The sequence below is a fragment of the Heloderma suspectum genome, chromosome 1 (assembly GCF_057233095.1).
Source record: "Heloderma suspectum isolate Gila_16-S chromosome 1, 16-S_ref, whole genome shotgun sequence".
Classification (NCBI taxonomy): Eukaryota; Metazoa; Chordata; class Lepidosauria; order Squamata; family Helodermatidae; genus Heloderma; species Heloderma suspectum.
The window spans coordinates 114033538-114060934 of record NC_139458.1 but is presented as its reverse complement, the minus strand read 5'-3'; the positions used below and the strand labels follow the sequence as shown (position 1 = coordinate 114060934).

At 42.5% G+C, this 27397-nt stretch overlaps 1 protein-coding gene across 1 annotated transcript; it reads left to right on the top strand.

Moving 5' to 3' along the window:
• Nucleotides 1-351: 351 nt before the first annotated feature.
• Nucleotides 352-27397, top strand: CTR9 (CTR9 component of Paf1/RNA polymerase II complex). Its single transcript, XM_084854089.1, has 25 exons — nt 352-519; nt 1769-1867; nt 3422-3661; nt 5035-5152; nt 6446-6535; nt 7913-8061; nt 9344-9451; nt 10033-10140; nt 10255-10491; nt 11810-11899; nt 12002-12130; nt 12241-12424; nt 13273-13361; nt 13821-14006; nt 14871-14958; nt 15063-15211; nt 19155-19271; nt 19385-19530; nt 20768-20839; nt 21716-21851; nt 22406-22549; nt 23445-23599; nt 24602-24698; nt 25318-25430; nt 26760-27397. Exons 1-25 carry the CDS (start codon nt 475-477, stop codon nt 27238-27240), a joined length of 3570 nt encoding a protein of 1189 aa, XP_084710215.1. The 5' UTR covers nt 352-474; the 3' UTR covers nt 27241-27397.

Below are 27397 nucleotides of genomic sequence, written 5' to 3'. Positions count from 1 at the left end.
TCTCCCCGCCTTCTTTTTTTTTACATAGGGGGACGTGCACGTCGACGCCCGTCTCCGCGTGTGCGTAGCGTGCCTGAAGTGTTCCAGAATTCTACCTCTTCGCTCCGCGTAACGTGTGAACGGACTTTCTGAGGCGGCTATAACCGCGGAAGGAGGAAAGCTCCCGGGCCGGCCCCTGTGCTCCCCCGCTCCTCGCCCTCGTGGCTGGCTCCCCCAGCAGGGGGAGCGCGGCGGCGCGGCGCAGCGCAGCGCAACAAAGACCGGGGGGGGGGGGAAGGCGGCGCGCTTCCTTCCCTTGTTCTCCGCCCCCTCGGAAGCCCTTCCGAGGTCGCGGCCCGAAGGCGGCTGCGCGGGCCCGGAGGACGGCGGCTGTTGCCGAGGCACCGCCGCGGAGGGCTCTCGGGCGGAGCGGAGGCGAGGCGCCGTGCGAAGTCGCTCGCTTGAGGCGGCAGCGGCGACGACACCGCCATCGCGATGTCTCGGGGCTCGATCGAGATCCCCCTCCGGGACACGGACGAGGTGGGCGCTTTTGGGGCGGGGGGCGAGGGCGGGGGCAGGCGGATTTCGTGGCTGGCGTCGCGTTTCCCTGCTCGTTCGCCGTTGCCTTCGAGGGAGCGGAGTAGTGTACGGGACGACTCCATCCGCCTTCCCTCGCAGGAGCTTGAGGAAAGCCCCCCTGAATTGTCGGGCTGTACGTAGCCTGATAGAAACACCCGTCCTCTAACGCAGCCTTCCCCAAACTGGCGCCCTCCAGCTGTTTTGGACCACAACTCCCGGCGTTCCTTACCGCTGGCCATGCTGGCTGGAGTTGAAGTCCAGCACATCTGGAGGGCAAGCAGGTTGGGGAAGCTGCTCTAATGCTTCTTAAATATCCTCACTGACTGCATTAAAGCTTGGAGCTTCCATACTAGCCGTGATTTCCATGAATTAACTCTCACCTTGGACACTCTCTTGAGGGCACAGTCCTATGCATGTTTAGACGGAGAAAAGGCCTGCAACTCCCAGCATTCCCCAGCCAGCTGGCTGGGGAATGCTGGGAATTGCAGGCCTTTTCTCCGTCTAAACATGCATAGGACTGTGCCTTTACTGACTCATCCGGTATGCATGGGTTCTGTACTCTTAATATTAACTGTCCTCCTCCATGTGTGCACACAGAGGATATGTTGCTGCTGATCATGTGTCCTTTTGCTTCTCCCTACTCATTTCCCAGGGTCCACAGGTGTGTCCATGGGCCTGGGAGTTGGAGCGCATATGGAAGATGGTGCTCCAGTTTATGTATTTATCACATTTTTATACCGCCCAATAGCCAAGCCTCCCAGTAGCTGCATTTTAAATAATTTCTTTAGAACTGGTACTCCGCATGCAAACGTTCATCCAAGGAAGATTACTGTTTCGCTAATTCTGTGCTTCTCTTTGGGCACAGAAGACAAAAGGGCCCACATGGAAATACATTCTTTATAGGAAAGTACATAGTCTATGTGATCCATCACATGTGAGGGATGCAAGGATGTCTTATTTTTCTGCATGTTTACTCTAGGAAAGTAGTCTTGCATGCGGTGTCCTTGAGTTGTAGGACTTCACAAATACCTTCTTTAATCATGTTAGTCAAGGGGGACACAAAGCATCTTCTAATATGAAGTACCCTGAAATGTGACTAAAGACTTACCTTGAGGTGCTTGATTACTGTAGTGTGTACCTTAATAGTTCATAAAGTTTGTCTACAGTGGGTTATAAATATTTACATTGTTGGTATATAATTTTTTTTTAGGTCATTGAGCTTGACTTTGATCAGTTACCGGAGGGGGATGAAGTTATAAGCATTCTGAAACAAGAACATACTCAGCTGCACATATGGATTGCTCTAGCGGTCAGTATGGATTGCTCTAGCTTGCCAGTTCATTGTATTTTATTTGTTTTATTTATATCCCGCCTTTCTCCCATCAACGAACTAAGGTAGCATACATGGGGTTCCCAGGGAGTCTCCCACTGAGGCTCTGACCAGAGGAGAGAGCCCAAGCCCATGCATCTTACCTAGAAGTAATTACCTCTCAGTTCAATGGTACTTACTTTCTAGTAAGTGTGTCTAGTATTGAGCAGGGGGTTAGACTAGGTGACCTCCAAGATCCCTTCCAACTCCATGATTCTATGATTATAGTGTTAGTCTTGCAATGGGCCTTGACAACAATTGTTATGGATTTACAATTGTGATTTGTGCATGTGTAATTTTAGTTTTTACATGGTCGCTGCTGTTTCCTCTTCCAAGTTCTCCACATTCATATTATTGTGCTGTGATCAAAACAGCGCCAGTGGATCTCTTATATGTGTGGGAAGGACTCCACTTATTTCAGGAGAGGGAGCTGATTCATGTACACAAAGAAATGCATGTGGGTAGTGCTATCTTCCATTGAAATGAATGGGTGGTGTGTTACAGATTGCTTATCAGGGTGTACCTGTATACTTGGAAGCTAATAATCGATCAGTGTAAAATTAGGATCATACCGTGTGTTAACATGACACATAATTATCAAAATGAAGAATGAATAACGATTCCTGTATTGAGCAGGGGGGTTACTCGATGGCCTAAATGGCCCCTTCCAACTCCATGATTCTATGAATGGGAGATAGGGGAGTTGGCTTGTTAGAAATGTAGTGCAAGCTTCACATAATTTTCTAGCATTCTGTCAAAATCTGAAAATGTGTTTACATTGTATGCTGTGTATATTTTCTTTTTTATAATCTACAGTTCATGAAAGTAACCTTAGGTTGCAAGAGGATGTTTGCAATCCTGTGTTTTTACTTGGGAGTAAAGGCCAAATCTGGCAAGGGGGGCTCCCTAATCTGGCCCACGGAGCCCCTTGGGTGTCCCTCCAGGGGGTGTGGCTTATGCTTCAAGTCCCTCCTCCTGAAGGAATTCCCTTGGAGGACCCCTCCTGTTAGCTGGTCTTCTCAGCACTGATGAGTCCCACCACCCTAAACAGTGGGAGTTCTGCTACTGGTGGCTGAGTCCAGCTCCCCTGCATCCCTCGCTATTATCTCTGATCTGAGATGTGAGGCGGTGCGACTCGCTGCCTAACGCCACTGCTGTCTTGGATCTGAGATTGGAGATAACAATGGGGACATGGGGCAGTCTGACTGCAGGAAAAAAGGGGATGATCTGCCATCATCCAGCCAACAGTGGACCTGCTGCGGGGGAATCCAGCTCCTCACGGGAAAACAGTGCTGCAGCCCTGCTTTAAATCATTACGTTGCAGTAAATCCTGTGGATCATGTTTTTTCATGTTTGCATTTTTAATTCAACTTGAATAAAACAAATACTGTGTTGATATTCATTATCTAATATCAGCCATTAAGCTGGCAAACTGTTTTCTAGTAGAGTAATGTTAAAAGTATTACAAATGACTTTGCATACTCTTTTTTCTAGTTGGAATATTATAAACAAGGCAAAACAGAAGATTTCGTGAAACTGCTGGAGGCTGCTCGTATAGATGGAAACCTGGATTATAGAGACCATGAAAAAGATCAGATGACTTGCTTAGATACCTTAGCAGCCTACTATGTACAGCAGGCGCGGAAAGAAAAGAATAAAGACAACAAGAAAGAGCTTATTACACAAGCTACTCTGCTGTACACTATGGCTGACAAAATAATAATGTATGATCAGGTAAAAACAAAACAACTTCTTGTGAAAATACCCTATTTTATGCTTGCTTTGCAACATTGTTGAACCCATAATCTAGCTGGGGCATTGAAGTAATGTCTGTATCTTGCACAGAGGTGGTATATTTTTTCTTATGTGTCCAATTTCTTAAAAAAGATCATTTGCTCAGTTCAAGAAATGGTAAGTCCAACATAGTGAAGCTTGCAAACCATTACTTGTAGCTGAACAGCCTGCCATATTGGGATCCAAAGTTTAGTAACACATGCAGAACCCTGTTGCTAGATGCAGTTTGCTTTCATGCTTGAGATGCTTATGGATTGCTGCTGCTGCAACAAAGCTAATATTGCTGAGGGAAAGGTAGCAACTATCGGCATCTTACCAGCTTCTTAAACATCAAGGCGAAATTAGCTGCCTTTTCATCAGGCACAATTTGTTTTTGGATAAATTTACTAAAGTCATTTTTCTAATATTCTTGATTGTAGAAGTAGTGGTGCAGCTCTTTTTTTAAAAAAATAAAACATCTACAGCCATTAGGTGCTATTCAACAGCCTTCCCAAACCTTGTGCCCTCCAGATGTTTTAGACTAACAACTCCCATCTTCCCAGACCATTGACCATCTCAGCTGGGGTTGATGGTGGGTGTAGTGCAACACAGCTGGAGTGCGTGAGGTAGAGGATGGCTGTTGTGCAACAACTAAAAATAAGAAATGCCTTGCCCACAGGCCTCCAGTCTAATCAGAGATGAGAAAAGGAAGGAAGGCAAAAGAGAGGGACTGTTGAGAAAAGTCCAGGTTAAGTGAGACACTTCAAGGGGAGGGCTGTAGTTCAGTGGCAAAGTATGTGCTGCTGTGTGCAAGAGGCCCCTGGTTCAATCTCTGGCAAATGTAGGTAGGGTTGGAAAAGCTTCTGCCTGAAACCCTGGAGAGCTACTACCAGTCAGCGTAGACAGCGTTCAGCTAGATAGTCCAGTAGTCTGACTCAGTATAAGGCAGCTTCCCATGTTCCTGTTACACGAATAAAGGAGAAGAGTTGGATGTTGGGTGGAAGGGCATTCTGGTGGTGGAAAAAAGGAAGTATCCTGGAAATAGAGATTGGTATCCATAGAGTGAAGGTTCTGGGGAGGATCATATAGAGGAAGAAGAGGAGATTGGTGCAGAGGAACAAGACCATGGGGGCGTTTGAAGTAACTGGACAGCTCTGAAAAGTTAGTGAATTGGAGGAATGTGTGAATTTGCTATTGTTAGTGGTTTTTGTTGTGAGAAATCAGTGTAAACAAGTTCAGCATAAATAGACAGTGCAGTCAGGCGTGGCTTTTCTTGGTGAGACTTCCTTTTAAAAATATTTAAGAAAACTCACGTTTGTTTCTTGCTTTTCTAGAACCACTTATTGGGAAGAGCCTGTTTCTGTCTTCTGGAAGGTGATAAAATGGATCAAGCTGATGCACAGTTTCATTTCGTGCTCAACCAGTCTCCAAATAATATTCCAGCCCTTCTTGGTGAGAGTATTAAATATATTTTGGGGTTCTCCTCTCTCCCCACCCCCCATGCTGGTTTTTCACATGTGAAACTTTAGGCCCAACATACCTTAGAGACCATCTCCTCTCATTATGATCTATGAAATCCACTGAGGACACACAAAATTTCCTCCCCTTGGTCTGGCATATCACCTACTGCAAGGTTGTCAAAGTCCAAACCTGAGCACTTTTGAGAAGTATTGAGACCAACCAATATTTGGCTAGGTAACAGGGTTCAGGGTTAAGTTCAGTGCTTGAATTTCAAGGGGGGCAGAGAAGGCTGTGGCCTACTACTTACCTTGTATGGTGGCCTCCTTAGCTATAGATTTTAGAAGGCAACGGTGAGCATGGTTTGACTAAAATTGGAAATGAGGGAGGTGTCTGGATTTCGTTAAGGAACCTTGTGCCTTTCCTCCTACAATTCAAGCATTACGAATTAAAGAAATCTTGGTGACATTTTATTCTTGGTGATAGGAAGTGCCTAACTTTATATGGGGGTGGGTGGGTGCAGGGGGCAGGGATAGGTACTTTATGTTATTGTTGGATGTGTGTATATTCTTTCAAATGTTGTCTGAATGAATATGCTGTTGCATTAATATCCTATATATGCTATTGTAGCCATGAAGACTATGAGACGTATACATATTGTATGTACACCTGAGATCTGTCATTATTTTCTCTTCCTGTAAACTCCCCCTGAATCTCAGATAATATTTCTAGATAGTTTTAAGGTGATGGAGGTACAGCTTTGGGGAGGGGGGTAGAATGGAGGAAGAGATAGTTCCATGCCTAATATTTTGGCTTTGTTTTGTCTCTTGTCTGGGGAAATTTCATTGTACTGCTTTATTAATAAAAACAGAATTTTGAAATAATTCTCCTTTCCAACACTTACTCTGCATATCTAGTACAGGAAGGCTGAATTAGCCAGGCTAGAGGGAAATGAAGATACAAAGTAACTGGTGGAAACAGCCACTTGTATATTCATACTGGATTTCATACTGTTACATTATCCTTCAGCCATAAATATTTTTACTTGAGCTTATATCCACTGAAAATGAATGAACCTCTTTCAAAAGAAATGTTCTTCAGATCACACCCATTACATTGGGAATACTTGGTACTTGAGCGGTGTCACTCTTAAAAAAAAAAGCAAAAAAAAAGCTTTGTACTCCTTAATATGTTTCCAGCCAGTAAAATGATGAACTGCTGTTGATTTGATGTCTGTCATGAAACTTCAGTAGATATTTATTAACTTTTATTTCTCCTATCTAATAGGCAAAGCATGCATTTCATTCAACAAGAAAGATTACAGAGGTGCCCTTGCCTACTACAAAAAAGCACTGCGAACCAACCCAGGCTGCCCAGGTAAAAAGCATAACATCTTCCAATTAAATACAATTTTTGGACCATTGTGGCCAAAAATGATGTCCTTAAATTCATGTGGTCTGAATAGTAGTATGCTTTTTAAAGTTAGTCTGCTGTGACCTTTGTCTCATTCTAAATGGTAAGTGTTGATATGTTAGTCCTAAGATACTGCCAGCACAGTCTGTAAAGCAAGAAAGAATATTAAAGTCAGTCCTGTTGGAGTCAAAATGAGATGAAGATGCTGCTGTCTTTTATTGGAGTAGTACCTGCTTATAGAATGCAAGCTTTGGAAATGCGCATATTCATCAAGTAGAACAGAAAGTAAGTGCAAATATATACCAAGTCAGATCTTTGGCCCATCTAGGCCAATACTGTCTGCTCCTACTGGCAGTAGGTCTTTAGATAGGGGTCTGTCATAGTCTTTTCACTGGAGGTGCTAGGCATTGAGCCTGGGGTCTAAGAACATAACAGCCCTGCTGGACCAGATCAAAGGTCTGTCTAGTCCACTGAGATGCCCCTAGGGATCCCACAAGCAGGGTCTGTTTCCTTCTCTTGCTTCCCAGCAACTGGCATTCAGTGGCATGTTGCCTCTGAATCTGGAGGTTCCATATAAAGCTAGTAGCCAGTGATATGGACCTGTCTTCCGTGACTTCCTGCACACAAAACATATGCTCTGCCACTTAGCTATGCCTTTGCCTACTACTTTTGTGTTCTCCCCGAGTCTGTAGATCTCCAAAAACAATAGCTTTGTGGGATGGGAAAGGGTGGTAGGGAATGGTGAGGTGGGATGAGCTAAGAATTCTTGTCTGGCTCAGATACTAATCCAAAGCAGTGAAGAATTTTGTGGCTTGTTAATCTTGCTTCTATTCTTAAGGCGGCTTTATTAAACTCATTTCCGAGGCCAAGCTCAGAGAACTGCGCTGGCATCTCTGTCTGTATTTTTAATTAGATTTTAAGGACGGCCCGTTTAGTGAAGAGCACTGTGTTCTCTGGAGCAGCTGGTCATCTGGCATCTGCTGATGGAACTTCACTTGCAGAGCAAGATAATGACATCCCTTTCCTGCTGTTCATTGTTCTCATTTGTATTTTGAAGTCAGTGATATAGCCATTCCTGAATCCTAGTTCTTTTAAAAAGCCATTCACAAGACTGGCCATCACAACATCTTAAGGAAATAAGGATAGCTATTAATCCTTACTTATTTTACTGTAAACATGTGGGGAGGGACTGTTACAAATCTTAAACTATTGCAAAGTACCTTATACACGTTAAGTGCTTCTCGAAACAGGAAATGCTGAACTTGCATTTCTTAAATGGAGGTAAAAGTCTAAATGGGCAAGTACTAAATCTTGGAATTGTTTGCTGTTTTCCCCCATTAGCTGAGGTTCGGCTGGGCATGGGCCATTGCTTTGTAAAGCTGAACAAGCTGGAGAAAGCTCGCTTGGCATTCAGCAGGGCACTGGAACTCAATTCCAAATGTGTGGGGGCTTTAGTTGGATTGGCTGTTCTGGAACTCAATAATAAAGAGGTGGGTTTGACCTGAAATGGCAACATCTGAATACTGTGCTTCATTGATAGGCTTTTATACAGTCATTAAAATTATGCCAGTTGAATAAAAAACTATTTTAACATTCATTTATATTTTTCTCTGATCTTGAGTAGTAATATAACGGTTGAAATTTTTCTTTAAAATAGAACGGTGTAGGCAAGATAAAGCCCATTGGCCATATTCAGGTTGCCAGCCCACGCACAGTCTGCTGCAGCCTTGCCACCATGCTGACTCGCCCTTGGCCATTTCTTCCCCACAGGGACTGGTGGATGGGGGGAGGCTTGTCAAGACCTTTTTGGCATATGGGCTTTACATTGCATAGACCTGAAATAGAGTACTAAATAAAATCAGTGAGCTCATGCATTCCCCCCTCTCCTCTTCTCCAGTGTGGTGCTGATGTGGAGGTTGGAAGTTTCCACTTCCATTTTAGTTAAACTGCAGTTTGCTGTGTGGTCTGAACCCTAAACTGTAGTTAATCTCAGTTACGGTCATTTGAAACAAGCCAACTTAAACCATAGTTTAAGAAGCTGGCTCATTTCAACCATAGTTAAGATTAGCTGCAGTTTGTCCAGGTTCAGCTAATGCAGCAGTCTGCAGTTAATCTAAAACAGAAGCAAAAGCGTCCATACTCCTTGCAGCTGTGAGGGAGGGGGAGCTCATGAGCCCAAGTCTTGCTGACGCTCAAACTTTTAACACTAAACTATGTTGTAGCGTTGCATCTGAATGAGTCCATTGGCAGCCTTGAAACTATTGCAAGACTCCTGTGATGCTTGGCTTCTGGCTCATCATTTAGAATATTCACGATTATAAGCAGTATATCTTCACTGACATGGAGTCGAGGTGCAGTTATCGTTTCATTTTTGGAAACAGGCTAAAACAGGCCTAAGGAAGGTCTACTGTTGTTCTTGGCTCTAAGGGTAAATTCCTCATTGGTAGTCTTCACTAGCTTTTTAAAAAGGCTTTTATTCTTACAATTCATAATATCGTTCATGTGCCTTTATTGTCCTTTTCGTAGTCAACTTCACAGCATGCTTGTGGTGTAGGCAGCTGTTTCCCCCTTTTCTATCTTTTTTTATAGATGGGGAGATCAGGGTGAGATGCTTAACGCCACCCAGCTACATGGTTGGTCGAGTGCCCTAAGACCGCATGATTTTTAAACTGAATTTAAAAGAATGGCTCTAGAAATGTTATAGTAAAGGAACAGCTAGAAAGCAAACGTCAATTTATTATAGACCAAAACTTTTGTCAATGTTGCTTTCAGGCTGATTCCATCAAAAATGGTGTCCAGCTGCTTTCCAGAGCATACACAATTGATCCTAGTAACCCAATGGTGTTAAACCACTTGGCAAATCACTTCTTCTTCAAAAAGGTAAGACAACTGCAAAGCGTCTGAGTTACGCTGCTAGTTGAAAGTATTTGGATTGTTTCATACGGATCAGGCTTTACGTTTCAATGCTCTTCTTGCCATATGTGGCAATACTAATGCAAACATGAATCTGAAGTTCAGGTTTATTTTAAGACCAAGAAAAGCTATGCTTCAATGTGTGTTTTTAAAAATAAGCTGCTCCATATTGCTTAAAGCCATTTCTTAGTGTTTAATTATTGTAATTTTTAAAACTCAGCCTTATATTGTTGTTGGTGTCAGTTCACACTAGTGGCAGTACTGCTGCAGCTCCTAAACACACATTACTCGGGCCAGTGTGTGTCACAGTCACATGGGAAAAAGTTACAAGCTAGAGGTACATAAGTATTTTGGTTGTATGTAATCACTTCTGTTCCCACAGCCGCTTCCTCCATGTTGCACATAATTTCTCTATACAAGAACCATATTTGTGAATTGGTCCTCTTTCAAACAATGCAAGATGACGTTTCTAAGTACCTAAGTGTTCCAGACCATGATTTTGAACACCTTATGAAAATGATTATGAGAACTGTATTTTCTTTTGACAGGATTACGGTAAGGTCCAGCACTTGGCTCTTCATGCTTTCCATAATACAGAGGTTGAAGCGATGCAGGCAGAGAGTTGCTACCAGCTAGCCAGGTCTTTTCATGTTCAGGTACATTGTGTTTTGAAAGCCTCCCTTTCCTACTTTGCATTCTTATTTTCGAAAAGCTTAAATGGTGCACATGGAAATTTTAACGGCCTTCCCTCCCTCCCCCCCTTATATTAGGAAGATTATGATCAGGCTTTCCAATACTACTATCAAGCTACACAGTTTGCGTCCTCTTCTTTTGTGCTACCGTTTTTTGGACTGGGACAAATGTACATTTACCGAGGAGACAAAGAAAATGCATCACAGTGTTTTGAAAAAGTTTTGAAAGCCTACCCTAACAATTATGAGACTATGAAAATCCTTGGATCCCTCTATGCTGCTTCAGAAGATCAAGACAAGCGAGATATTGCAAAGGTACAGTCAGCGAATGCTCTTTGGACTTAGGCTGCAATCCTTTACTAATTTTCCCAGGAATAAGCCCCATTGAACTCAGTGGAACTTGCTTCTAAGTAGAGATATATACGATTGTAACGTTAGTGTGCTGACTAGATTCATTCAGTATATATATTAACTTTTCTTCCCTCAGCCATGGGTAAATTCGTGAGAGATCTGGAGCCTCTGAAAATCAAAATCCATACGCTTTAGCCGGTCAGCCATTTTCTATGCAGTACAGGTAGATAGTAGTAGACATCTTTTCCTTTTCAAATAAAACTGAGATCACACCAGAAGCTCAGATAAATGAATTTCCTGTGGCGTGAATTGTTTTCGTGCAGTATGCTCACTGCATTTCTTTCTTAGTTTTATTTTTGTTGTTGTTCATTACCACTTCTGAAGCTTTTATTCACAAGCGAGAGCCGACACTTGTTCCGCCTCAGATGCCCAAATGTACATAATTTAATCTTACACTTAAAAGGCATTGGGTGAGATACAGTGTTGTGCCAGAAGACGTCTGCTCATGCAGTGGGACTTTGCTCCCCCTACACTCCAACCCTCTTGAGCAGATTTTGGCGACACGCATGGGACTACAGCAAGGAGGGGGAATGTGTTCCACCGTCGGTTTCCTTCCCCTGGTGACTGGACACACTTGAATTTCACCCATTATATTCTGTTTAAGATGCAATCCTATGCATGTTTAGACAGAAAAAAGTCCTACAACTCCCAGCATTCCCCAGCCAGTAATGCCAGCTTGGGAATGCTGGGAGTTATAGGACTTTTTTCTGTTTAAACATGCACAGGATTATGCCCTTAAAATGTAATCATTTGTCAAATGCTCGCTCATTGTGATGCAGGCGACCTTCATTGCATTGACAGTGACTTACTTTCACAATGTTTTGAATGACAGTAGTTGAGTTCTGTATACCAGTAAAGTATTAGCTTTATCAAGGAAAGCCATCTTGTTTTTGAGAAGGGAACATCAGACACTTTGTCCCACAGGTTAGGAAATGCCAGATTGTGTGCAGGTATGCTTATTCCCAGAATGTAATTTTTTAAGATGCTTTGTATTGTTTAGAATTATTAATTTGGTAAATGTTTGTTCATTCTGATGCCTAATAATTTTTCATAGTTAACAAGATGTTTTTAATGGTGGTAGTTAAATGTCTGTACATCTGGAAATTACTGACCTGATTCAAGTATACTTTGTTGAAAAATCTAAAGTTAAATTGTAGCTTTATTGTTTTGTATCTTTTGGCAACTTCAGTGTATATGCATAAATAATGATTGTATTTTATAGGGTCATTTGAAGAAGGTGACAGAACAGTACCCAGATGATGTAGAAGCCTGGATTGAGTTAGCACAAATCCTAGAGCAGACAGATATACAGGTATAGAGAAGATGCATAAAGTACAGTTGTTTGAAGCTGAACAGTTATGCATAGAACTGAACCTATCCAATCCCTCTTCTATACCACCTCTGCATTTCACAGGGTGCCCTTTCAGCTTATGGTACAGCAACCCGAATTCTTCAGGAGAAAGTGCAAGCTGATGTCCCTCCAGAGATTTTGAATAATGTGGGTGCTCTCCACTTTAGACTTGGGAACTTAGGAGAAGCAAAGGTGTGAAACTCACTACTACCTCTACATAAAGTGTTTATTACTTGACCTTCTATACATTTTGTATTCAAAAATGTATTTATTTTTGATCACTGTCCTATTCTTGCCTTTAGAAATACTTTTTGGCATCTCTGGATCGTGCTAAAGCAGAAGCTGAACATGATGAGCATTACTATAATGCTATCTCAGTGACTACATCCTACAACCTTGCCAGATTGTATGAAGCAATGTGTGAATTCCATGAAGCAGAAAAACTGTACAAAAACATCCTAAGAGAACATCCAAACTATGTTGACTGTAAGAAATCTTGCAGTTCTTTAAATTGTGAATGGCTGCATGTGTGCTCCCCCCCCCCCGCAATTCCTAAAGTGTTTTACATTTACAGCTTTATTTGTGCTATCCTATGTATCTGTACGCATGTAAATATTCATTCTCTTATACTTAAAATTGCCTTCGCTGGTGCTTTCTTTTGTGTACATCATTGTGGCTAAACACCATTCAAAACCAAAGTCCCCTAGACAGAAGTAATTTTTCAACTAACTTTCTCTGCGGTTCATACAACTAGGAGACCACTCAAATCCTACTATTATAAGTATTAAGCCACTGAATTTCCCTCCCTTTAAACGTGGGTGTGTATAAATATATGGAGTTACTTTATGAGCCCCTGTAGATACACGTACTGGGAAAACTTATAAAAGCTATGTTACTGTCTGGCTCTGTGCATGTATATATAACCTAGAACTGGAATATGTTTTTGCAAGTGTTCCTGGACAGAGCAGTCCTCCCATGCTGCATTTCAGTTCAGTGCCAATGAGATAGCTTGCTCATGTAACATGTGGGCTTTGCATTTTTCCCAAGTAATTTGAGGGTGGAGTATAGGTGACCCCTGTGTTGCCCCCAACAAGCCTCTTTTCTGCTGACTCTTCTGACTTCTCAACCCCACAAAACTTTGCATGACATCTGGCAATTGGGGGCTGTTCACTGCACGGTCATGTTGGGCCACTGTGATTGTCCCAAGCCAGCATGGCCCCAGTTCAGGAAAACACTCGGCGCAGCAGATGTGCCTTGTCCTGACCCTTACTTAATGATGCAGTGGCTTCTGCAACTAGGCTTTCCATTATTAAAATGTATTTTCCTGTATCTAGGCTATCTGCGTTTAGGAGCTATGGCTAGAGATAAAGGCAACTTTTATGAAGCATCTGACTGGTTTAAAGAAGCTCTTCAAATCAATCAGGTTAGTAAGAATTTGTCAGCATTCAACTGGCGGGGTTATAGCTCATAGACTTCATGAATTTTAAAAAGTTTATATGGTGAGTTCACTGATCATTTTCTTTTCTTTTACATAGATCAGCATAACCTTATGAGTATAAACTAAATTATACATTGTAGTTCAACCTCCACATTCTTCTGGAAATGTCCTCTTGATAATGCATCTTTATATGACTAGAAGGGATGTGTAAGGAAATGTTATTGGTAGCTGTTTTGGAGCTTTCCTCCATGTACAGATCAGGCAAAGTCTGGGCTGTATGGAAGGAAATTTCAATAGTACAGAATTTTAGTAGTTTTATTTATATGTTGGGTGGGGGACTCATTTGAACTATTGTTCTCTCAACCTAGAGGACTGGAGGATAATTAGAAATAAATATTCAGTGTAAACGGGTTGGGTCTTAGTACGCTGCGATATCTATTTCAGGACCATCCAGATGCTTGGTCCTTAATCGGTAATCTTCATTTGGCCAAACAAGAGTGGGGCCCAGGACAGAAGAAATTTGAAAGGATATTGAAGCAACCATCAACTCAGAATGACACTTACTCTATGTTGGCTCTGGGCAATGTGTGGTTACAGACTCTGCACCAGCCCACCAGGGACAGAGAAAAGGTAAATGCTGCATGTGCTCATACTGTTTTTCTGTGGCACCAGTATCTATACATACTTGGCCGTTATGTATATTTGGACCAAATGAGCCCACTCGCCAATTGAGGTCTGGTGAGCAGGCTGTGCGGCTTGGCTGTGTGGCCTTTGCTGTAAGTTTAAAAACAGCCATGCTGGATCAGACTAGAGATCTATCTAGTCCAGCATTCTTTTCACACTGTAGCCAACCAGTTGCCTGTGAGAAACCCACAAGCAGGACATGAGTGCAACAGCACCCTCCTAGTCGTGTTCCCCAGCAACTGGTTTACATAGGAATATTGTCTCTGATACCGGAGGTAGCATAGAGCCATCAGGACTAGTAGCCATTGATAGCCTCATACTTCATGAATTTGTCTAACCTCCCTTTAAAGCCACCCAAGTTGGTGGCCATCACTACATCACTACATCTTGAATAGTTTAATTGTGCACAGTGTGAAGAAGTAATTCCTCTTATCTCTCCTGAATCTCCCACCAGGAGATTGAACAGCAACAGGAGGGAGCAGGGTTTTTACAGTGGCTGCTCTAAAACTGGAACTCCTCCCTGAAGGAGACTAGAAGAGCTGCTGTCTTGCTATCTTTTCGCAGGGGTTGGAAGACCTATCACTGCCCCGAGGTTTTGGATTGAACTCCTATTTCTGAGGCTGTTGGGCTTTTATGTTATATATGATAATGGTTTGTTGTGGCATTTTTGTTTTGTTCTCTTAATGTATTAATTCTGTTAATGTATTTGTATCACTTTGTGAGCGTTTGGGAAAGTAGCATAAAATATCTTAATAAATAAAAATGTACAGATGTCCAGTTTCCTCAGTGTTCATGTTATCATCTTTGTAGGAAAAGCGCCACCAAGATCGTGCTCTAGCCATCTACAAACAAGTACTCAGGAATGACCCAAAGAACTTGTATGCAGCTAATGGCATAGGTAATGATTGGATTCCAATTTCTTTTCCATAGTCCTTCTAGCATTTTGCCATTTTTGAAGTAGTGCATACATCTGAAAGTTCTTCTTTGGCTTCCCCTTTTTAGGAGCTGTACTGGCACACAAAGGATATTTCCGTGAGGCTCGTGATGTTTTTGCTCAAGTGAGAGAGGCAACAGCAGATATCAGTGATGTGTGGCTCAATCTGGCACACATTTATGTGGAGCAGAAGCAGTACATCAGTGCTGTGCAGATGGTAATCCTTAAAAACAGAAAGACACAGGACACATGTTCTCTAAAATCCAAAGTAAAACTGTAAAGCCAAGAGAGGCTTTTCCATAAGAAGGAAGGGTTTTTTTTTTCTGTTTTACTATGCTAGCACATTATGAAATAATATCTGCAATTTGGGAAGAAAAGCAGTGAGTTCTTGTTGAAGGAAGTGATTACTAAAATCAAGAGAACATTTTTTTCAGGCATGCCATAAAATATCTCAATTTCAACATGATCTTATTTCATAAAAACCAGAAGGAGCTGTGTCTCTAAAACTGAGCTACAAATACTGGGCACCAGAAGGAACAATTTTCTAATAAAACACTTGGTGGAGAGAAAGTGAGAACACACTTTTTAAAGAATGCATAGAAATTAACATGTTTGCTATCCACATGGCAAACTTAGAGACTAAGGGAGCAATCCAATGGCCACTAGACAGTGGCTAGATGGCTACAGGATATCGTGTTACCCGGGAACCAACCTCGGAGCTGGTTCCCGGAGAACTGACCTCCCCCCACTTCTGCACTGCCTTGGAGGCAGCGTGGAACAGCTCCATTCTCCGCGCTCGCAAGAGGAGCATGGAGCAGCCAAAAAGGCGCGTAGTTGGGGACGTTCCGGAGAGGTGGAAATGCCTGTATGACACATCCTATGTTTCCTTCCCTGCTCCGTCCTCCCACAGCTAGACAGCTGCAATCGGCTGTCTAGCCAAAAATGCAGGGCAGGAGAAGTGTGGAGGGAACGATCCCCTCCGTGCTTCTCCTGCCCTGCTTTGGATAGGTGGTCGCCTCCAAGTTCAGAGGTAGCTGCCTATCTGGATAGGATTGCGCCCTTAGGGGCTAAGGGCACAATCCTATGGCCGCTAGACAGCATTAGTATTTTCCATTCCCAGAAAACCGCCTCTCCCTCCCCTTGCAGGCAGAGGAGTTCATCCCCAGCTCTGCGCTTGGAAGAGCAGTGCGTAACAGAGGAATGGGGGTCATTTCTGGGGGCAGGGCAGGCGTGGCCAAGTGCCGGTATGACGCTTTCTGTGTGCCATCCAGCATCCTTCCACCCCACCCCACCCCACCCCACCCCACCCCCTGCTCCAAGCTGCTGTGGCTAGGCAGCTGAAATCAGCGGTCTAGCTGCAAATGCAGGGCAGCCAGAGCACGGAGGAGAAGATCCCCTCCTTGCTCTACCAGCCCTGCACTGGATAGTCAGTTGCCTCCGAGTTTGGAGGCAGCCAACTATCCCCATACGATTGCGTCTTTAACCTCCTAAACAAAGCTTGTTCTGTCTTCGCAAACTAATGTTTGCCTACTTCTTAGATGTAATTTTCAGTGCTGAATATAATACTGCAGAATGTTTAGTTAGAAATATTACACGGTACTTCAATATGATTACATGAAAATGGTAGTGCTTAGCCATAAACTATATCCTTCCTTTTAACATGCCCTTCTTTTCCTTTTATCATCCTTTCCCCCAGGTTTTAGTAGGAACCTATAGGTGAAAGCAGCAAGGATTGGGACAAATTTCCCCAAGAGAGCCTGATACACAAACGACAACCTGGTGTAGAAAATGCCACTGTAACTCAGTGGGCAAACAAAACCCTGATATTAAGTCTAAACTGGAGGTTTGAAGTTTGAATATGTTAGAGACACACTTTTTACTTCACTTTAGTTCAGAAAATGCTGAACTAAAAGTTCCATGAACTTGTGTACTATTATAAGTAGACTTGTTCAAAAAGTAGTTAAGAATAATCCATCTCAATGGTTGTGAAGAGTAAGTAGGAACATAGTACCACCAAACATGGTGGTACTACGCAACCAAACACTGGTTTGGGCATGTGCAACCAAGAAGCTTAGCACAAGGAATAGGATTCTGAAAGTACTGGGAAGCCTATACATCACTTGTCTACAGATATATTTATTTTCAGAGCTGTATGTTATGTTGGATCTGCTATTTAATAATGTGTGTTTTAAGTATTACTGATTGAATTATGGGTGTTTGAGCATCCTCTGTTTATTAGCATTATAATCTTTTTAATTTCTGTAGAGGTGGAAAAGGTATGCTAGACCTGTACTAGGTACAACGTAGATGAGCTTCCTTAAGGATACACCAAAACATGCCCTATTTTCATATATTGTAAAACAGTGGTTTTCAGATTATCTTCCAGTGAACCCTGGGGTTCCTTAGAATCTTATCAATGAGAAGATGAACATTGATAGACAAGCTTTCCTGAAGGACATTCTGTCCACAACTAACAACTTTCCCCTCAAGCGTTCAACTGTAAGAGAATGTAGGCCACACTCCCAGTTCACATGGGGCAACAGTGAGGACTGCAGCCTGCGTGACACATATGCACCACAAAACACATCCTGGAATCTCCTGCGACAGGCAGGGATACTGTGACAGATGTGCAGGAGTTCCTTAAGCTTGTTGAGTGAAAAGAATTCCCCAAAGGTAGAAAGTCTGAAAGCCACTGGTCTCCATTGTTAGCATTCTGTATCATATAAACCATATATCACTTATTCTAATAGTGAACTCAAGTGTCTATAGCCACTGTGAAACAAGAGGGATATATTGGCTGGTTCAGGAGAGCCCTAAGGTTTTAAGTAGTACAACTTCTTGGGGCAAAAAAACAAATGAACCCTGAGCACAAGGAGGGCTAAGCAAGCTTAATAGCCATGAAATGCTGGGATAGAAAAACAGAGTGAGGGTGTGGGAGAAGAGTGAACGTCCTGCTTGGAGGGAACGGTGGATGGCAACCCTGAGCAGGAGCACTCTTCTAGGGAAGGAGGATGCACTGCAACATCTTCTTTGCAGGTCCCTCTTATTTAATAAATTACCAATAACTGAAATAATGAAATAGTTACATCCTAACCTGTTTAAGAAAAGAGACCAAAAACTGGATTCTTATGTAAACCATTAATAGTATCGTTTTCCACTATGCATAAAAGATGGGGCAAAACTGTTTGCTTTTTAGTCCTGCATCTCATGGATATGTTTTTCTGTCCCGAAACTCATATAGTAACACCTTTCAGTTTCTTTAGGGGATGCATTCATTATAGAAGAAGTAGGGGCTTCAAATTGCCCAGTGTATTTGAGGTTTCTAGATTTTCAGAAGTGAGCAACTAATAGCAGTGTTTATTGCATAGACCAGATAGTCTGGGTTCCCACTATAATGAACAGTTGCAGAGCTCTTACTTAGCAAGACCTAAGGGCTTTCATGAGTTATTGGCGCCAATGGGAGCTTCCTCGCTGTGCTAAATAGCAGGTGGTTTTGGCGGGTGTCCATCAGGACTACAGCATGGGAGGAAAGGCTTTCTTAAAAACCCTTCCCTGTTTAAAGTTTTAGAGTTGAAAAAGATTGACACAGCTACACGTGGCACGTTTAGCACAGCCTTGTATTTAATAGCTTGCCTGGTAGCCATACTTGACCAGGAATTCCATCTGGGTGAGTAAGTGGGCTGCTGGAGATGGGGCAGGTCTCCGTCGCTCCTTTGCCAGTCTCTGTGGTTTCTGTGTTGGCTGGGGAGGAAGGGAAGCCCGTCCCTTTGCTTTGTCCCTCTTCCACCAGTCTGCTCAATAAAAGACAATTTTTAATATCCTGTGATTCCATGCTGGCTACAGAGGAGGAGCTTTTCCCTGCATAGAATTGCAGGACACTAGCTTCTTAGCAAGCTAGGGAAAAAATCTGCAGGTTAGTAACTTTGTGGGCTCATTTGCAAGGCTGTGTTAGCATTGCATATGGTTTAGTTCCAAGTTCTACTAAACTGGGAAGGACTGACTGTGGAGTGGACCTGCGTAGGATCGCTGTGTTCCAAGTTCCTATGAAACATTGTTAAGCTCAGCATCCAATGTAATTAAACATGAAAGTTTAGTCAAATGGTAGTTCTTAAAAACTTCAAAACACTTCTGTATGTCTTTGATTTGTTTTCCTTTTATAGTATGAAAACTGCCTCAGAAAATTCTATAAGCACCAGAACACAGAGGTACTGTTGTATTTGGCGCGAGCTCTCTTCAAATGTGGCAAATTACAAGAGTGCAAGCAGACATTGCTGAAGGTAAACGCTGGCATTTTATAGTTATTAGTACAGTGGATGTATTGTAGCTTCAGCATGTTAGAGTTGTGGCTGGTTCACACCTATCTAATTTAAACCTCAATTTCAATCCTCAGGCTAGACATGTGGCACCTAGTGATACAGTCCTTATGTTCAATGTTGCCCTGGTGCTGCAGAGGCTGGCCACCTCTGTCCTGAAAGATGAAAAAAGTAACCTGAAGGAAGTACTAAATGCTGTGAAAGAACTGGAACTAGCTCACAGGTAAGCAGATGTACCCTATCTTTATTTGAGATCTATGTCATATATAAAATGTGCATTATATTAGTGTCTTGTGAAGACGATGAAGCAGTTACCATCTGCTTCCTTACAGTTTATTTTTGTACACCTTTGTAGGTGTACTTAATGCTGGCTAGACTTCTCAGAGTTGCCAAATGCTGCCTTTTAAATGACGTTTTGAATGTGCTGCTATCCATTTCATTATGGACTAGTAGTAACTCCCAAATGATCTGTCCAATAGCTTTTAGATCCTTCTGTCAATAGGTTGCATGAAATGGAGTACAAAGAAATAATGCCCACCACCACCCTCCCCTGCAAATTACTGAGTTGAATAATACTTACAGGAGGTTGAAAGGTAGTGGGCTTCTTGCTTTAGTGGCTTCCTTCAGTTGCTGTCATCCTCTAGAGCTGCAACTGGTTGGGCAGTTATGCAGGTTAAGTGCAACATAGTGGCAGTATGAAAATTCCCAGCAGAGCCTAGAAAGACCTGGGAGCTAGTAAGTGAAAGATAGACTTCCAGAATATATTATCCAGCTACTCTAGCCTTTTAAGCGTACCTATCTGTGCACGCAAGAGAAAAATTTCTAGAAACTAGGATAGTCCAAGGAGAAGCAAACTGTGGCTTGAGAATTGATATATATATTGCTTCTGCCCTGAAAGCCTGTTTAAAAGGTGCAAGCTTCTGTTTTACTTAATGTCTCACTGTATATACAGTCATCTTCTCGTAGTATTACAGCACGTTTTGCAATATTTACAGGTGTGAGCATGATTACCTGTGCCAAATATCTGCCTCCTCTCCCAGTAGCTTCATTTGCTTGAGATTTCCATTAAACAGTTGTTCAGCGGGTTTTGCAACATCTCCAAGACTTTTCTTGAGCCATTTGCAAGATGATTCAGTCCTCTGAAAAACAGGGTGCATCATGCAATCCAAATCCATTAAAATCAGTGGGAATTTGTCTGTTGACTTCATAATGAGAAGCAAATTGCAACCAAAGTACTCTAGGAACAGTTTTCTTTTGGTTAGAAGTTGAAACAGTCCATCTTTTGACAAGTGAGATATTGATGGGATTGAGACTAGAATATTCCTTTTTTAATGGCATCTTGATTCCAGGGGCCATATACCTGTTTTGCTTTGTTTTTTAAATACACATGGGGAAAAAGATAGTTCGGATGCGTCTGAATTGTTTAAAATTTAATTCTGGGCTTTCTGTTTTCCGTTCAGATACTTCAGTTACTTGAGTAAAGTGGGAGATAAAATGAGATTTGATTTGGCTCTTGCTGCAACTGAAGCCAGGTAAGAATTGCTTGTATCCTACATAACCAGTGCCTCCAAGAATCAGAATATGTTATGAAATGAGCCAAAATACTTGCTTATCTTGCATAGTATGTGGGTTGTAAGATTTGGTTTACTTTAGTATAGAGTTGTAAGGCAACCTACATATGACTGTAGCCTAAATCCCCCCCCCCCCGCCTTTTGGTGGTGGTGGGGGGTTGAATTCAGGCCCCATGTATCTCCTGAACTTGCAGGTGTGGATGCACAACTGTGTGTGGGCATCCCCTGCGTTGCGTGCATATCTCGATCAGGCCCTGACACTTGGACAATGGAAGTTAACGTACCTTTTGCCCAAATTCAGCAACGTGGTGGTATTTTGCTTTGAAATAGACCCTTTGCCATTGCCCCGCCCCGGAACGTCAGCAGCAAGCCACCACTTTTGGCTTTTAAAATGAGGCTGTTTTTCCTCACTGCTAGCATGCTGCCAAATTTCAGTGGTGTGGGGGGGCAGGCGTGTGGCCTCCATTGTAGGGGAAATGTGGCCCCGCAACCCCTGGACGTTGGCCACCCTGGCATAGAGCAAAACATGCAGCTGGAAGAGTTTTATATTCTCCTGTAGCAAGTCCTGCTGCCAGACCAGTCTCTGCCCTGAGTGACTCTTTGGCAGTGGAAACGGCTCCACGAAAAGTAAGGAATGAAGCCCTAGCTGCACATGCTGTTTTTCCTCACTCAAGTGTATTATGTCCTTGTTGCTCAACCTACAGTATTTACTCCTGAGTAAAAGCTTTGGGTTTTCCAACTGCAAATTCTCCTTTTCATTGAGTGGGTTTATCATGGCCAGCGGTGTGAAGCACTTTTTTTCCCATCGTTTTGTTTCTGCGAACTTCAACTTGACAGGCAATGCTCTGATCTGCTGAGCCAAGCTCAGTATCATGTGGCTCGGGCTCGGAAGCAGGATGAAGAAGAACGGGAGCTGCGAGCTAAACAAGAGCAAGAAAAAGAACTGCTGCGCCAGAAGTTACTCAAAGAACAGGTACTTTTTATTCCTTCTGCTATGCTAGAGCAGAACTGGGGTTGCATTTGGGGGTTGACTGCAGCAAAGCAAAACATAGTGATTATATTGTATCATATTACATCATATTTATTTATTTATTTGTGATATTTATATACTGCTAAATGTAATAACATCTCTAAATGTAGGCATCAGGTGTAAGGCTGCAGTGATGTGCTTAGTTGTGTGGAGTTTAAGAGGACTTGCATACACATAATTGAGGTTTTGCAGCAAAAGTGGCTTTGGAAGGTATGGGCCGGTTTTAAGCTGTTGGTAACTAAGACTGGGGAATGTGTGCATTGTCACCTATTCAATCTGTAAACCCCCAACATCTTGCTTTTCAGTGCTTGGGTATTTGCAACATGCTATATGCAGTGGGTTCTCCTCTTCATATCATAGTTTCAGTTAAGAGCAGACCATTCAAAGTCTGCTCTTTTTAATTCAGCAATAAAAAGAATTGATCTATTCATGCTTTGGATATCTGCATCCCATATTGTAAGTTAAAGCAACGACATGGGGTGCCTTTACTCTTGCAGGAAGAAAAGCGCCTCAGGGAAATAGAAGAGCAAAAGAAACTTTTGGAACAGAGAGCACAGTATGTGGAGAAGACCAAGAATATTCTGATGTTCACTGGAGAAGTCGAAGGATCGAAAGAGAAAAAACGTGGTGGAGCTGGCCGGGTATAGAATAATACATTTTTGTTTGGATTTCTACATCCCCAGATAGTTTGAATGTGGTGGCAGGCTTCAGCTAGTTTCCATACAAAGAATATAAAGGCTATGGAAAAGCAGTATCAAACTTGGAAACTGAAGGACCAGATTTGAAAAGCCATTCTCTTGGACTAGCTTTTTGCCCAGTTTGGTACCTACAAGATTGTCTTGGAACCTTATTTTTTAGGAGTTCAAGTGCAGAGAGGAGCCTTTCTTTCTTTTTTTTTAACTTGGGCAGCAGGTGACACACACGTGCTGATTTGTTTGCTTGTTTTCAGTTCCTCTAATTCTCTGCTAACTACTGACCCAAGAATGCATGGATGTCTTCACTCATTTACCACCTCTTCTTCTCTTTTCATTACATCCCCTGAAAGCTCTTCTCCAAGTATAACTACTTCTCTAAAAACTCTATCCCCGTTTGTGTGAGGAGGCATCCACTAGGGGTTATGTCCCCCCATTGCCCAGGGCAAGGCAGGGAACATGTGACTGGGCTCTTTGACCTAGTCCTAGCAGTCTGAGCTCCTCCTTTCCGGTTCATTCACTGCCTTTGCCCAGGACAGAGCTTGTTCTCTTATCTCGCAGTCTCAGTCCTTACTCTGCTGCTATGCTCACTATTTTTATTCTGCTTTTTAATTATCTTGTGTCTGTGATTTTGTTGTGTTCGTCTTTTTACAAGATAGCTGCTCTGAGAGTAGTGCTGCTGAAGCCCAGGGCAGAAATTTCATAGATAAAAGTTCAGCCCTAACATTTCTTCAAGTTGCACGCGCTCTGAGCTGGAAGGCATCTGGCTTCTAAAATGGTTTGTTTCATGGATCGTTTCCAGCTACAAATTATGAGTGAAGCGTGGTTTCTAATTTTGTGACAGCGTTCCAAAAAAACTGGCGAATTCGATGAGTTTGTCAATGATGACAGTGATGAAGATCTCCCAGTGTCCAGAAAGAAAAAGAGGAGGAAGGGCAGCGGCAGTGAACAAGATGGTGAGGAAGACGAGGGAGAGAAGAAAAAGAAGAAGCGGCGACGGTAAATACATAGTTTGTGCAAGTAAACCCCCATTGGTGAGGATTGAGGACTACACGGGGAGCTTCCATAAGCACATGGGGCTTCTGAACTCCCCACTTGCATAGGTAGTCCTTTCTGCTGCCTGGTACATCACTTCCCAAATACAGGTGAACTTTTGAGATTAGCTTTTCATGGTGGTTGGGTAGTCATCAAAGCCTCGATGCGTGCTCATGGAAGTGCTAGGCATTAAAGGTGTTTCGATCTCAGCCATGATATCTGGTATGCCATACCCGAAATAATTATTCAAAAAGCATTGTTTCATTAGTGTTTACTCTGGCTAGTAAACCAGTATTAATACACTGTGTATGCATGTACAGTATTTATTAATATTTTAATGTTTGTTTAATCTTTATCATGGAAGCACTTAGAAGATACCTTGAATGGCTAGACCATTGAGAAATGTATAATTTGTGCCCCTACTGTAGCATGAGTCCAAACACATGGCACTCAGTTTATCATTTGTCCATTTCAGAAATACTCTTAGGGTGCAATCCTATGCGGATAGGTGGCTGCCTCCGAACTTGGGGAGGGCAGAGCGGGGGAGGAGGCTGCTGTACAACACATTGGATGTGCTGTACCAGCATTTCCACCCTCCGCGCCCCGGAACGCCCCCTGGAACGCTCAGTTTCAGCCGTTCCGCGCTCCTTGCGAATGCAGAGGACGGGGCTTTTCTATGCTGCCTGCAAGGCAGCATGGAGGAGGGAGAAGGTGGTTCCCGGAGAACAAGATATCCTGTGGCCGTCTAGCCACTGGCTAGCAGCCATAGGATTGCTTCCTTAAAGCAATTATTACTTTTATTGGGACTACGTTTTTCTGCAACTATTAAAGGTACTGCTATATGCATGAGATATTTTAAGGAACAAAAAATAATATGTAGTATTACTTTATTTGTACTAATTTGACTGGGATATAATAGTTACAGAATTCTGATTTGTGCTGTATTTGTGTGTGTGTTTTCTTAAGGGCCCAAAAGGCAGATGATGGTACTGACGATGATGAAAATGACATTGCATCCAGACCTAAAAAACGTCGCCCAGCCAAGACTGAGAAGAGAAGAACAGTATGTTGTTTTTAAACTGCACATTACTTGCTAGCATTTCAGTTTTGCGGAATTGCTGTAGTCTTGTATTGAAGGCAGCAAGACTAAATGTGCTGCAAAGCATTGGAAGAATTGGCTGAACCTGGATCCTGGTTTGATATCCTGGTTTGTTCAATTGTGGTTTCTATATACCACAGTTTCCCATATTCAGACAAAAGTGGAAACTGTAGGGGGTTTTTTGCAAATCATGAAACGAAGCTTCAAATTTCTTCATGTGCAAAGGGGGGGGGAGCACATGAGACCACAGCATGTAACAGCATAGTTTGTTACATCTGAATTTGGCCATTGTTTGCTGAAATTTTGTATCTTATTTCTCCATAACATCTGAAGCTATGGAAGCGACCAGGTTTTTTTTTAAGCTTGCCAATTTGAAATTACTTTTGCATGCTTGTCTCATTGGATGCTGTGTAATCCAGGTAGAAGTAGATGATACAAACATTATTCCACAGCCATCTAACAGTTGGAGTTTATTACTTTTCCAGTATAAACAGCTGCGGTAGGAATATATAATATTTAATCATAAAATAGCTGAAAGTCCAGCTTTCTTTACTATTCTAGAACATTTTCTTTTCCTTTATAGACTAAGCCAGAACGCCTGCCTCCTTCAATGAAGGGGAAAATCAAATCTAAAGCCATTATTTCATCAAGTGATGACTCATCTGATGAAGATAAACTCAAAATTGCTGACGATGGGTATGTGGTCTTTGTCACCCTGGAAATACTGTGTCATTTCTTCTTGTTTAGAGCTCTTATCTGCTATCTGCACAGAAAATATGGATTCCTTTTCCAGTCCAAAGATATGGTAAACATAGGACTACCGTCTCCTCCAACTTCCTGTGTGTGAACGGACACACACCGCTCCATGCTAAGCAACATTTTTGTTATTTATTTCATTTCTATACCGCCCAATAGCTGAAGCTCTCTGGGCGGTTCACAAAAATTAAAACCAAACAGCACATAATAAAACAATATAAAACATATAGAACATTAAAACCACAGTATAACAATACAACCAGAGTAAAACCTAGCAGCAGTGCAGGGATTTAAAATACAGATTTAAAATAGCAAAGCTAAAAGTCTAGAAAGCTAAAAGCTTTGTTATCCTAAACAGCGTGGCTCTACAGCATTGTATCCTGGGTACATAGTATTTTGTACATAGCATTTTTAGACTCTTTACAAAGAATCGAAAACCTGTTTTCCATCAATGCCTACGTTTTAAAGCTTCTCAGAGTCCAACTCTTAGGCTTTGCTTTACCTCATAGGGATAGTGGTTTGGTGGCATCAAACGTATTTCCTGTATTTTTGTTGTGAACTGTTAATTTGGCTGCAGGCTTAGGACACTAGGGGTTGAATCCAACTAAAGTCCTACTTAGAGCAGACCCGTTGAAATGAATGGAAGTTAATCATGACTAACGTAAGTCCCACTCATTTCAATGGGTCTACTCTAAGTAGGACTTTAGTTGGATTCTACTCTAGGCTTAGGAAGGATAGTTGAGGCGCAACATGTTGTCTCAATGAAATATCTGCAAACTGTCCTATTTGCAATGTGCTTAACCCAGATTCTGTGCATGCTGCACAGAAAATCCATAATTTGCATCATTCATCTTCCTACAAATTTCTCAGCTTTCATTTTAAAAAAATGGAATGTTCTTTCTTGGTTGCAAAGATATACGAGAAGGGATGTGGGGGATTGCCTGTAACATCTCTGGAGCTATAGAAGGTGGCTGAATAAGATTTCTGAGGGCAGGGTTCAGTACTCTGCAAAGATAGTTTCATGCCTATCTCTGTGATTGACCATACTAGAGTAAACTCTGCATAATAGCAAAAGATAATAAATTATGCAAAAAAATAAATTGGAAGATATGCGGCCTTTGCATGTTTCAGAATTGAGCTTTTCTTGGCACAGGGTTCGTTCTACTGTTGTGCAGAATTTCAGGGGAATTTTTGGCACACACAGGCCTTTCTATAATGTTTAATGTTACACTTGGGATGTTTCAATTCTTATATTCTACTCCCAAACAGAAACCCCAGGAACAGCAACAGCGATTCGGACGATGTGGAACAACCTCGCAACAAGCGCGTCATGTCAGACAGCGATTTAGACAACAGTAACAAGTCTGGCAGCGAGGGGGGCAGTCCCAGGCGATCCAGCGCTCGCCCTTCTGACGAGGACTCGGACAGTGATGGGTCAGCGAGGAAGAGGGCACGATCTGATTCCGAACCGTCTGACAATGAGTCTATGCGGTCGGGGAGAAGCCCGTCTGTGCGGTCAGGGAGAAGCCCGTCTGTGCGATCGGGGAGAAGCCCGTCTGTGCGGTCGGGGAGAAGCCACTCGGGTGGTTCTGAGAATGAATCTCGCCCAGCTTCTCGCAGTGCCGATTCTGACAGAGATTCAGACAGAGTATCTGATAATCAGGGCTCAGGTAACGAGTCTGAGCCAGAGGCATCCAACAATGAGGGATCTGAACGAGGCTCCTATGGTGGATCAGATGACAGTGATTAGATTTCAGTTGCAGCCTGTTTTTTTTTTTTTATAAACTGCTTTGTAAATATATTTCGGTTTGAGAGAGATTGGGTGAAAGATACAGATGTCCATCTTTTATATTTGAGAACTTGTGATTTAAAAACATGCACAACGATGTTTTAGGAAAAAATATTTT